Raw genomic sequence first — 12,405 nt, forward strand, 5'->3', positions numbered from 1 at the left:
TCTTTTAGCTGTCTTGCCATAGTATAATCTTACTGGAGTTCTGTCTGTTTTTCCACATCAGGGAATGGATGCATTGTATAGTAGATCTGGGCTGGTAATCGAAGGTTTGGCAATCCAAACCCTACAGGGGGCGATTCAGCTAATCAGCCCCGACCGAGCGAGGGATTTAACCCCAGAGTCACTTAATAAACCCCATCAAGGGAGATTACAATCTAAGCAATAGATACAGATGGATAATTCAGAAATGCAAATGAGCATTTTTAATTCACAACTTATTGATGATGTACTGTAAGCAACGATACTAAGTGACAGATTAGGTAATTAAATGTTATATACTGTATTACGGTACTGTAATCATATCTGTAGTAAATCCAAAAAAGTAGTAAATGGATTTATTAGATCAATTTTTTTTATTTTAAAAGATTTAATGGAATCCATGTAGCTATTTTTAATAATAATAATTGATTATAGTATCTATAATAATTGATTGAATTATTTATTTACAACAAATTACGGTTCAAAAGATTGGGGATTTTTTCATTTTTAAATAAAGTAACTTTTAAATCAGCAAGATTGCATTAGATTGATCAAAAGTGACAGAAGAGACATGTATGATGTTACAAAAGATTTCCATTTCAAATAAATGCTGTTCTTTTGAACTTTATATTCATCAGAGAATCCTGATAAAAATGTATCGGTTTCTGCAAAAATATTAAGCAGAACGACTGTTTTCAACATTGATAAGAAATTATTCTTGAGCGCAAAAACAGCATATTAGAATGATTTCTGAAGGCACATGTGACTCTGAAGACTATATACAAATAGATTAGAAGTTATTTTACTGTTGTAAAAAAAAAAACACACAGAGAATGTTGTTCTGAACAAAGTCAAACAGAGTTTTAACTTTACACTCTGACATTTATGTTTGCAAGGTAGTAAATTTAGTAAACAAAGTTTTAATATGAAATGTCTATGTACAGTATAGCATAGGCTTTGTCCAAACTTCCAAATCTCAAAAACTGCTTATACAAAATGTATCTTCTGTTCATATTTATGTCCCTTTGCAACGTTTTTTGAAAGGTTTAATTTGGATTGATTTTAACGGAACGAAACTACGCAGAGTAGAATTTTGAACAAAACATCAGTTTTTAGTAAATGAAATAAACTAGAACAAACATTACACTACACTATATCAAAGACTAATTTAATTTACACACTGAGATCCATCTAAACTGAAGTAATTGAAGAGATCACAGATCTTTTCCTTGGGCAAATAAAAGTGGAAAGCATGCTTTTTCCAGGGATGCACCTTTCCCATTTAAAACATGCACTGCTTTCCATTTCGACAAAATCGGGAACAGAAAACAACACCGGTTGCGGGAGAAAACACTTGCTCGCTGTTAGTAGGGCGTCACAGTACAACAGGATCACAGTCTCATTCCTACACAGAGAACATAATTATGCACTTAGATTTGAAAGAAACATCTTGTTGGGCTTAATTTGCAATGCAAAGGCAGTGCGCCGTTTCAGATGGTGCCGAATTCATCCAGAGGCCCGACTGCACGCTCCTACAGACCTACTTGCTTTCAATAACAACACGTACATGTGCTGCCTGTGATAGTGATGATGTCTGAGGGGGATCTGCTTGCGAGAGAAGGACGAAGGAAAGCACAGGAATGGATGTGTGACGGGCTAGAGAGAGAAGCTGTGTGTTGTGTGCGAGAGAATGAGGAGGTTTAAATTAAGAGAAAAGGAAGGATAAATGGATTACCATGAAAGAAATGAGTGGAGAGGCAGAGAGAGCGAGAAAAGGCAAACGAAGAGACAAATGGATAAGACGATGAGAATTTGAAGAGGTACAAATGATGGGGGCGTTTGAGGCCCGTTGCCTGCCGCAAGACCGTCTCCTTCAACAAATAGTGGCAAACACAACGCGAAATGTCACTTGGAAAGAGAACAGGTGGAAATAAAACAGGCGGAACATCATAATCTTTCTCTTTCCATCAGCGATAATGGGTTTTTCTCTAGCATTTAACCAAAGCCACACAGAGGAACATTACAATCCATTAAGAAGAGTGCGTTCGTGCAGATGTGCGAATCGCTATACGGTGAACACTAAACACTAGCCACTTATTACCCCAGCTTTCCTTGGAAAACAAAATCACTCTGAGTGCACCTGTGGGCAGCGTTTGGCCGTGAATCCGGCGAACTGTAACCTTGAAAAGCATCAACAAAAAAAATCATTTCCATCCATGACCTTCTGTATTGCTCTTTAAAAGGGAAGGCCATTCAAAATTTCCTTAGTAACTTAAGGATATGTCATTAGTTTTCCTGCCGAGGCGCAGTCGTAACAATGCTAAAAGCACATCGAATGAAAACAAATAACAGACTTGTGGCATGCCTTATTTGAGTGTGCTTTTTCAGCGGGTGTTGTGTTTATTGTACACTCCTGGCAGGAACCTGGAGCAGCCCTGGGAATAACGGCTGCGCTCAAGGGCGAAACGCCAACACGGGACCTTCGGGTTTCTGTCCTGCCTGTCCAGAATTTTTAATGTTACAGATGATTTCCATTTCATACAAACGTTGTTCTTTTGAACTTTCTGGTCATCAAAGAGGATTCAAAAAAGGATAATAGTAACTGTTTTTGAGCACTAAATCAGCATATTAGAATGATTTCCAAAGGATCGTGTGACACTGAAGTAAGAGAGTGCAACAGACGGTAAAAACTCCATTCATTTAACCTTCAGCGATAACTTATAAACCTTTAAAGACTGTGAGCTATGAGGTTGTTAATCGATGGTATCTGCTTCTGTTAAAGTCGTCAGTCCGCACTACTTCAACTTCAACTTTGATTACGCCGTTCGCAATGCTTCATGGGATTGTAGTTCTTTGTATTTTTTTGTCCGATTTTCAATACTTTTGTGCTTCAAACCAAAGTTTGTAAGTTTATAATTCACCTCGTAGCTGGTTGGCTTGGTTTCATGGTTTATAACGCTTTAATGAAGACTTTAAAATCTCTATGGGAGAAATGAAGGTTGTCGACGACACAGCCAACCAAGCTGTATTCATGTCACTGTAACTCTTCAACCGTTTGCACTATCAAAATAATTCAAATAGTTCCTGAAAGTAGACATCATGCCAATATACGGCTTATTACGGTAATGTCCTGCTTTCCGTCTGCAAACGACAGCCGCGCGGGATGGAAGGATTTGAACAGAGAGATACGAGCGCGGCAGGTTAGAGTGTTTTGGATTGTATAAAATAATAAAAGAAACGAACAAATACATGGAGAAAGAAGTGTTAGGCAGCAGAAGAGGGGATTGGGATGATTTTTAATGAAATTTAGGAGGCGGATGGCCATTACTCTTTCACGTATCTAAGCATGTAGTGCGTGCCTATGAATGCGTGCATTTGTATGTGTGCGTGTATGAAAAAAAGCATCCTAAATGAAAACTGTGCAACCCAATGTCACAAAAAAGACTTGTATATATGTATTATAGTTCATTTTTCAACTTTAAAGTGTTAGTTTCTTTCGTTCATGATTTTTTTCATTTTTTTTTTCTAAATAAAAATCAGTAAATTTACTCGTTTTTTTATTTTTGTCTATTTAAATTCTATTTACAAACTCACCACACACAATAATGGTCAATACCTGTAATTTGTTGAAAGCTTATCTTTTTCTGAAAAAGATGACACCTTGCACATGAAGATAGCACATTGTTTTAGAATTTTACAGTCAAATTATGTGAAAAACACCTATTTTAGCTTCAGGTTCTAAAGGGTTAAACAGTTGGCAGGCCTTGTTGCACTCAGTGACTGCTGAAAATTCAGCTTTACCATCACAGGAATGCATTACGTTTTATAATAATCAAAAAAAAAATATATATATATATATAGTTTATAATAATACAATTATTAACCCCCGCTGATTCTGGGTGGGTTTCAGAAGTGGCGTGTAACGCAGTCATTTCTACTAGCCACTTTGGTGAATTGAATTGTATATCTAATATATAATTTTTTTCAATTGTAGTATTTAAAAAGGCCATCTGAAATAATAAACTATGTGTAATGTAGTGTTGTCAAAAAAAAAAAAAAAAACATTGATACTGAAATAAAACGCATCCAATACTCATTTTCCGCTGAATAGATACAAGATACCAGCTGACCTTTCAATGAATAATTTCACAAAATTACTGTTTTTTTTAATCAAATAATTGCAGCCTTGATGAACATAAGAAACTTGTTCAAAAACAAGTCTTGCTGACCCCAAACCTTTGAACATGAGTGTAATTATGGACCAATTAACTATAATAATTATGGACCAAATGACATGTAAATCGAAATCTTGTGTCATTTAGAGGCAGGGCTATCTGAAATAGACAATAGAAAAGAAAAGAAAAATAGCTCGACTTTAAAGGAACCGTTTACTCAAAAACACGAATTCTAAAATCATTTCCTCAGCCTCATGTTGTTCCAAACCGGTATGAATTTCTTTCTTCGGACACAAAAAGAAGATATTGTGAAAAACAATAATGAATGTCAAAGAGGTCCAGTGTTGTTTGGAACACATTGTTCTTGGAAATGTATTTTTTGTTTGTTTTGTAAAAAAAGAAAGTCATACAGGTTTGCAACAACATGACATAATTTTAATTTTTTATTGAATCCCACTTTACAAGCACTTCATCTTCCTGGAAACCGTGACCTCTGTAAAACTATGACAGAGCCACAGTGCTGCTTTATATTTTTCACACTGCGTTATAATTACAAGAACGTTTCCTTGTGTTGTTTTGTCATCCAACCTGTTCAGCCCGTAGCTAAGCGGAGAGCCGATAACTAAGTGACAGCTCTCAGAAACGAGCTGCGTAAAGACTCTGAAACAAACACAGACGGTTTCAAGCTCATGAGAGCACAAAGTTTAATGACTTGAGTTCCCAGAATTAGCTTGCAGGTCTAGTTCATTAAAACGAAATGTCTTCAAACTGCCAATCTTGTGTCAGCAGAAGACAAGTGCTCACTGAAACTTTGTTTAAATATTAAAATATACGCTTCCAACTCATTTTCTTTCCTTGTTTGTCTCCTTTTCTAAGCCATATTTTAGAAAACATGAGAGCATAAAATCTCTTCTATTTTGTGTACATATTGAAATGGATTCACCATTTATATGTACAGTCTGTTCCACTTTTTATACACAATGTTATAATGTAAATGAGAAAGCTGACACACAGTATTTGTATTTAAAGTCTTTCTCAGTTTGAGTCAACGTTCGCAGGCACCGCAATCACCATCCAATAAAACTGGTGTAAAAGATGTGCACTTCCAGGCTTCCCTTCTGAATTCAGTGCAGGCTCTCCGCTTGCATCTTTCAGGAGTCAAAGTCTCAAAAATTTAGGGGCAGAGTCAAAGTTCACTTTTTTAACGACTAGAACATTCGTTTTACAAGCAGACCAGAAGTTGCCCTTCGATTTCATGATTTTCAAGACGAATCCAAAAACTTTTGAATCCAAACTTTTGAACAAATATCAAGTTTCAATCAGTGGAGAGAAATACGTTGTCACTCCGACATGGCACTTTCCACTAATACAATAAATTAGGTTGTGCGTCTAGTTTCTTTAAAGGACCAAAAGGCACGAGCAAAAAGGAACTAAAAGCACAAACATGTTGAAAAATGTTGTTTTAGGGTTCAGTTCTTTTAACTTACATATTACTAGGATATTGGCTGTTGATTAGCACTTATGAAGCACATATTAATGCCTTAATCTGCATGACCTTATTATACATCCCTTAATCCTACCCAATACCTAAACTTAAACACTACAAAATCTACCTTACTAACTATTAATAAGCAGTAAATTAGGAGTTTATTGAGGCAAAAGTTGTTGTTAATAGTAAATACGTGTTCCCCATACCGAAGCGTTACCATAATGTTAAATAAACTATTACATATCATAAAATGAACTTAGCAGTAAAGCTACTTGCAAACATCCCGCATCTGAAATTAAATTCAATTCATTATACAATTTACATTCAATTGATATAAAAAACGAATTAGACTAGGGCTGTCAAAATTAATTCGTTAATAGCTGTGATTAACGCATTACGAATAATTAATGCAATTAACGCAGCATCCGTTTGTTCACTTCCTGAAGCAGTTTAGCTGATGTCTTTTCCCCACATCCTTTGGATAACGCTCTGTGAAGCGAGAGAGAGTGGCCGACTGAGGATGATCATCCCACATGTAGGACGCTGGCGCTTCGCAAACTCCATCTGACTGCCCCGGTTTGGATCCTGTCAGTAACGTGCTCGTCTCAGTGACTAAAGACACGCAGAAATAAGTTTGAATACTTGCAAATCCAGGAATGACGTTTCATCGAGAGGATCGTTCCTCACATAAAAATATCATTACCAAATCTTTTAACTAGTAATTTTATAACTTCTTGTTCGTGATGACAAATGAACTGACAGCTCTCAAACAGAGAGAGCTGAAACATCACCGAACACGCTATCTACAAGGCACAGCTAAATGTGACATTTATATAATGCTTTTATGTGAATATTGTTTTAAGTTCACTTCAATTACAAGTTTTTATAAGAATGCTTAATGTTCTGTAATTGGTAATGCATGATAAATTAAAACAATGTGATATTTCGCAGTTTAGGCCTACTATGTTAAAATTAAGACTTTCAGTTATACAGGTGCTGGTCATAAAATTAGAATATCATCGAAAAGTTGATTTATTTCAAGAATTCAACTTAACAGGTGAAACTAATATATTATATAGACTCATTACATGCAGAGTGAGATATTTCAAGCCTTTATTTGTTATAATTTTGATGATTATGGCTTACAGCTTATGAAACCCACAAAATCAAAATTAGAATATTACATGAAATCACACAGTAATTACACAGTAATACCATGGTCATTGAACCAGGTTTTGGTTCTTTTGGCAGTGTGTGCAGGTACAAATCCTGCTGGAAAATGAAGTCAGCATCTCCATAAAGCTCGTCTGCTGAAGGAAGCATGAAGTGCTCTGAAAATGTCCTGGATTTAATAAAGCACAGTGGACCAAAGTCCTCTTTTCTGATGAGAGCAAATGTTGCATCTCATTTGGAAACCAAGGTCCCAGAGTCTGGAGGAAGAATGGAGAGGCACACAATCCAAGATGCTTGAAGTCCAGTGTGAAGTTTCCACAGTCTGTGTTGGTCATCGGCTGGTGTTGGTCCACTGTGCTGTCCACTCAACGCAGCCGTCTACCAGGACATGTTCAGAGCACTTCATGCTTCCTTCAGCAGACAAGCTTTATGGAGATGCTGACTTCATTTTCCAGCAGGATTTGCACCTGCACACACTGCCAAAAGAACCAAAACCTGGTTCAATGACCATGGTATCACTGTGTAATTACTGTGTGAGTTCATGTAATATTCTATTTTTGATTTCGTGGGTTTCATAAGCTGTAAGCCATAATCATCAAAATTATAACAAATAAAGGCTTGAAATATCTCACTTTGCATGTAATGAGTCTATATAATATATTAGTTTCACCTGTTAAGTTGAATTCTTGAAATAAATCAACTTTTTGATGATATTCTAATTTTATGACCAGCACCTGTACTGTAATGTTGAATGGCTATAATTGCTCATTTTATCCCCAGAAATTGGTATCGGTGATATTGGCCTTCATTCATGGTGCAAAAATGCCATTAAACAAATATTTAAAATACATGGTCTTTGTTGTTTCTACATTCATTTGGAGATGAAATTTTTTTTTTTATATATCACAGATTTTGATGATTAATTACAGAAAAAATGTGCGATTAATTTTAATTTTTTATCTAATTGACAGCACTAATTTAGATGTTCCGTGTTCCAAACTTCAGAAAAAAAATGCTAGAATATAAAACAACATAATATTTAGTTTGAAATCCTGAAAGTTGCCGATCAACATTTTCTGAAGGTTAAGCACTTCTTTGTACAAAAAAGAAAGACTTAATTTGGTATGCTATTTGTGTAAAGTGCCACACAATCATTACTCGCATTACCATCATCATTATGCACTTTACTTTGACAATTCCTGTGAGAAACCTTGAAGGCTTGATGTTTGCTCATGATGCTTTATAGGTTTTATGAAGTGTTAGGCCAACAAGCACATAAACGCTGACCTTCATGATGAGCATGTTAGAGATCATCGTAATGAGGTGTTTTTTTGTGAGTCCTGCGGTCAGGAAAAACACGGCGTGAAGAGAGAAGACGGACACAGCGCTCCTTCCCCGTTAACTAACAACTCTCAAAGTGAAATGAGAGGGCATCATTATAACACACCGACAGAGAGAGAGAGAGAGAGAGAGAGAGAGAGAGAGAGATGCTGAGGTGCAACAGAGGGTGAAAATGAAAGATGGAATTATGATAATGGAACGGAGGGAGAGAGTAACAGGAAAAATGAGAAAAGAGGCGTGCAGAGAGAAGATGCAAAAATTCGCAGGGAAGCGGTAAAGTGCTGTCATGTGTAATGCAGATAAACCTGAAATATTACAAGAAAAGAGGAAAAGAATGACACCATAGAAGACGTGCAAAACAGACAGAGGTGGAATGTGCAGAGAAATGGGCAAAACAAAGAGAGAGAAAAAGCTGATACTGTTTTATCAGGCCGTTTCAAGGTGAGAACTTTTATTGTATCGCTAATGAATTCTGTTCTTGACTCGTGTAAGTGTTTGGAAACTTGCTATAGTGCCAGATAAAGAATAATGGCTGTGGAATGGAGGGTGACAGAGAGAAAAGTGTGTGTGTGTGTGTGTGCACGCTTACCCGGTAAAGTGGGCTGCACTTGTCTTTAAAGCAGGGTGCGAGGCAGGAGTAGATCTGAAGAGAGTAGTAATACGCAGCTAACTGCAGGGACAGTGCCGATGGAGGCTGCTTCTCAAAACACGCGTTAGCGTCCAACACCTGAAACAGAAAAAACACAAATCTCATCGGGCTTTCAATAGGGGTGCACCAATACCACTTGTTCCAGAACGAGGTTGATATGATACGATGCCCATTTTCACTGCATTTGACATTTTTAAATACATTAGGTAGAAACCAAAAGATTGTGAATCTTATTGGTTGAATTAATGCATGGCGACTGAGTATTTTCTCCTTAAAACTCCAGTGAACCAAAGACAGCCTCGATAACGCGGTTTGAACGGTCTGACGTCACAAACTACCTTGTAACCAATCACGTCGACGAGTGGATCTCTGAGCTGGTGTGAGTGAGTGGAGGCGGGGCTAATTTGCATATTCATAGAACCAATGCTAAATGAGCCAAGGTTACACTCAAGCTATTTTAAGACATGAAGGAAAAAACTTTTAAATATGTCATTTTGGTGCTCAAAGATGAGTTTTAAGGGATGAAATGATTGCCTGCAGGGGGACTTTAATCGCACAGTGCTTCAGCAGGGCTCAATGCTGAGGATTGTTTCTACTGGCCTGGTGGGGTCAGTGGTTCAAATGTTTAGATACCAGTAAAATATCACAATTCTCTATTACAATTTTGATACTACAGCAAAAACTGCTAGCCTAATTAACGTAAATTATTATTAAAGACAAGTAAACAGTCAGTAATAAAATCCAATTACAAATAAATACAACAGAACAACAGTGGATTTCAAGTAGGTCTAACAGTAGTTTTCAGGTACAGAAATTTGAATAAAGTAATCAAATGTAAAATAGCACTGCATAGTCTTCGCTGTATGAATTAAATATAGATGAATCTTTATTAAAGTTACAGAAGTCATTCAGTCAAGAGCAGAGTTATATTCTGAGCTGTTCGTGACTCGAATTTATGAGTTTCAATGGCAACACCATCAATGCCGAAATGACTCTGCACTGCAGGTGATACAGGTCAGCGCTCTTTAAGTCGTTTATGGTCATTATTATTGTCATGTTATGTGCTTTGAGACATGAGGTACGCCGTCTCTCATCTCGTGACGTTTTGGAGAGCTGTGAAGAGGAGGGTGGGATATTATGCTCTCAAAGCTAGCTTGCTATTGCTAGCCGCTCCAAAACTTGCCCATACCCTACCTTTAAGACTTTTTGCATATACAGTACTGTGTCCAAAACCGCTGATTTGGCATTTATATGTATATTATAGTGTGAATTGGCATTTACAGTATATGTGGAAAGAGTGAGCAAAAACAAGTGTGTTTAGACACTTTGAGACAACACTGTGTACTTTGTTTGCCATGAAATTATTATGAACAAAAAAGAGAAATAAAATAAGGAAACACTGAGACTAAAAGCATTAATCTAAACAAATTAATTTAAATTAAAAATGGCCTCAGATTAATTTTAGTTCTGAAAAGTATATTATAAAACTTTATACATGAACTTCATTAAGCATGAAAATGCCACTAGAATACTTAAAAAAAAAAAAAAAACTAATCTAAATTGAAAAGACAAGTAAAAAAAAGTAAGACAAAATTCAAAACCTATCATAACCCTGGCATGAAGTTACAAACATGATGCGTCACAAAAGAAATAAAATAAGAAAAATCTCATTCTAAATTGAACTTCAAACTACAATAACTAAGTTTTTTGTTTTCAGTTCAGACCACAAATATAAAAAAACCCTTAGTGATAAAGTGACAAAAAGAAGTGGGACAATGGGACGCTTGACACTTGCAGTAATGTCCATAATAAGCAGGATGAGTGACTGAATGTCTCAGGAACTCGACCCCTGAGGGCCATCGAGGCTAAAGCAGTAGAGGACAATGGCCACACTAACACCGCATCAATTTCAACAAAACTTCCCCTGATAATGAACTGAGAGGAATCACTGGGGACATGCTATCAATTTTAAGTCCATAAAGATTTGTTTTGATGATTTTATTAAAGCATGAACCGATTACCGATCTAAATCAGGAAAATGCAATACTACTTTCAAATGGAGGCCCCTGATGTAACAGGACAGAGGCTAATACTGTAAGCATTACACACACAGTCACTCAGAATGAGAGAAAGAGAGATAGAGATCTGCAAATGGAGCAGTCAAACTCACCTGAGGTAGAGCCAGTAAATAGGCCAGCGCGAGTGTCATATCTTTGGGAAAAGCATCACTGGCCAGCTGAAGGAGCACTGTGAAATGACACAGGAGATAGAGAGAAAAAAGAAGGAATAATATTTCAGAGTTATTCCTGCAGAGAAGCGCCTCCTTGCTGTACTGTAACATGACGTGACAGAAGAAAGAGAGAGAGGGATGAAAATGAGCCTCTATGGCTCTCCTTGGCAGTGCATAAAACTGAAATGTGACTGTAACAGTACTGAGACTATGACGCAGATTCAGGTCCAGGACCAAAATATCATTTAAAAAAGCAATAAGATACGAGAGGCTGTCCCTGGCTAACCAGACACAACAAGTAAGAAGCAACAGGACAATTAGTTGTTTGTTTGGTTTCTATTTGTGAGACATTGCACTGAACAGACACGTCCACTGAGGAATCTCACTGGTCCAAAATAGCAGTATAGCTTACCATGTCATCTGATATTCCGATTCTCAAATACGTGTAAGCGCGTGTGTTTTGTCGTTTAAAAACCTTCATAAATAATCTTGATCTTGATCTATAACGAGAGATGGGCGCCACCATATTTGTTTGCGCAGCATTTCAGGGAGTCCTGTCAGTGGGATTTGCAGCATGTGAATTCATCAGTTTCTCCCGAAATACATGTAAGAAAGTGGCCAGTGAACTGTGAGAAGAATAGAGTAAGCTTTATAGTTTCGCCCACTATGTTTGTCTGATGTGAATAACACACGTCGGCAAATTATATTTGAATAGATTGTTATTGTTGCTTCCATCGGCGCCAGCCAACGCGCGAACGTATGTCAGGTCACTGTTCCAAATCCCACATGTGGGACCGTACTCTCAGGGGCACAGAAATAAAAATCCCATATGTGGGACCGTACCGCTCAAAAGGTTAACATCAAATATGTCCCAATGGGCTGTGATGGTAAACATGTTCTCATTCAGTGTGGACAATTTGGTAAGGACACAATGTTGCACTGGTTAGATAAATAGTAATATGATAATAATATGAATATACAGTATAAACAGATTTAGTTTGTCTCAGTTTTTCCTGATTCTTCATGTAAATCACAGACGGACTCGATGATGGTGAGATCAGATCATACCGGCTGTTGTCAGACTCCTCGTGCATACACAAATCTCACTGGATTATTATCCATATTATTGGAAAATATATAAATAACTGGCTTAAAACCATTGTATGCCTAAGACTTTTGCACAGTACTGTACTTCTAAAGCATTTATTAATCTTAGTTAAATGTTAAATTCAACATTTACTAATACATTAATAATACCTGTATTATTTCATAGATCTGAGCTAACGAACTAACAACGAACGGTTGTATTTGT

At 36.9% G+C, this 12,405-nt stretch overlaps 1 protein-coding gene across 2 annotated transcripts in view; it reads right to left on the reverse strand.

Annotated features, from left to right (window-relative positions):
- Positions 1-12,405, reverse strand: part of nbas (NBAS subunit of NRZ tethering complex) — a 201,533-nt gene that overhangs the window by 82,413 nt on the left and 106,715 nt on the right. For both annotated transcript variants that reach the window (XM_084431969.1, XM_084431968.1), the window contains exons 39-40: positions 11,034-11,110; positions 8,804-8,941 (exon numbers count right to left, since the gene is read on the reverse strand). In XM_084431969.1, the coding sequence (XP_084288095.1) occupies positions 8,804-8,941; positions 11,034-11,110 (215 nt within the window). The remainder of the gene's footprint in view (positions 1-8,803; positions 8,942-11,033; positions 11,111-12,405) is intronic.

The sequence above is a fragment of the Rutilus rutilus genome, assembly GCF_951802725.1.
Source record: "Rutilus rutilus genome assembly, chromosome: 15".
Taxonomy (NCBI): domain Eukaryota; kingdom Metazoa; phylum Chordata; class Actinopteri; order Cypriniformes; family Leuciscidae; genus Rutilus; species Rutilus rutilus.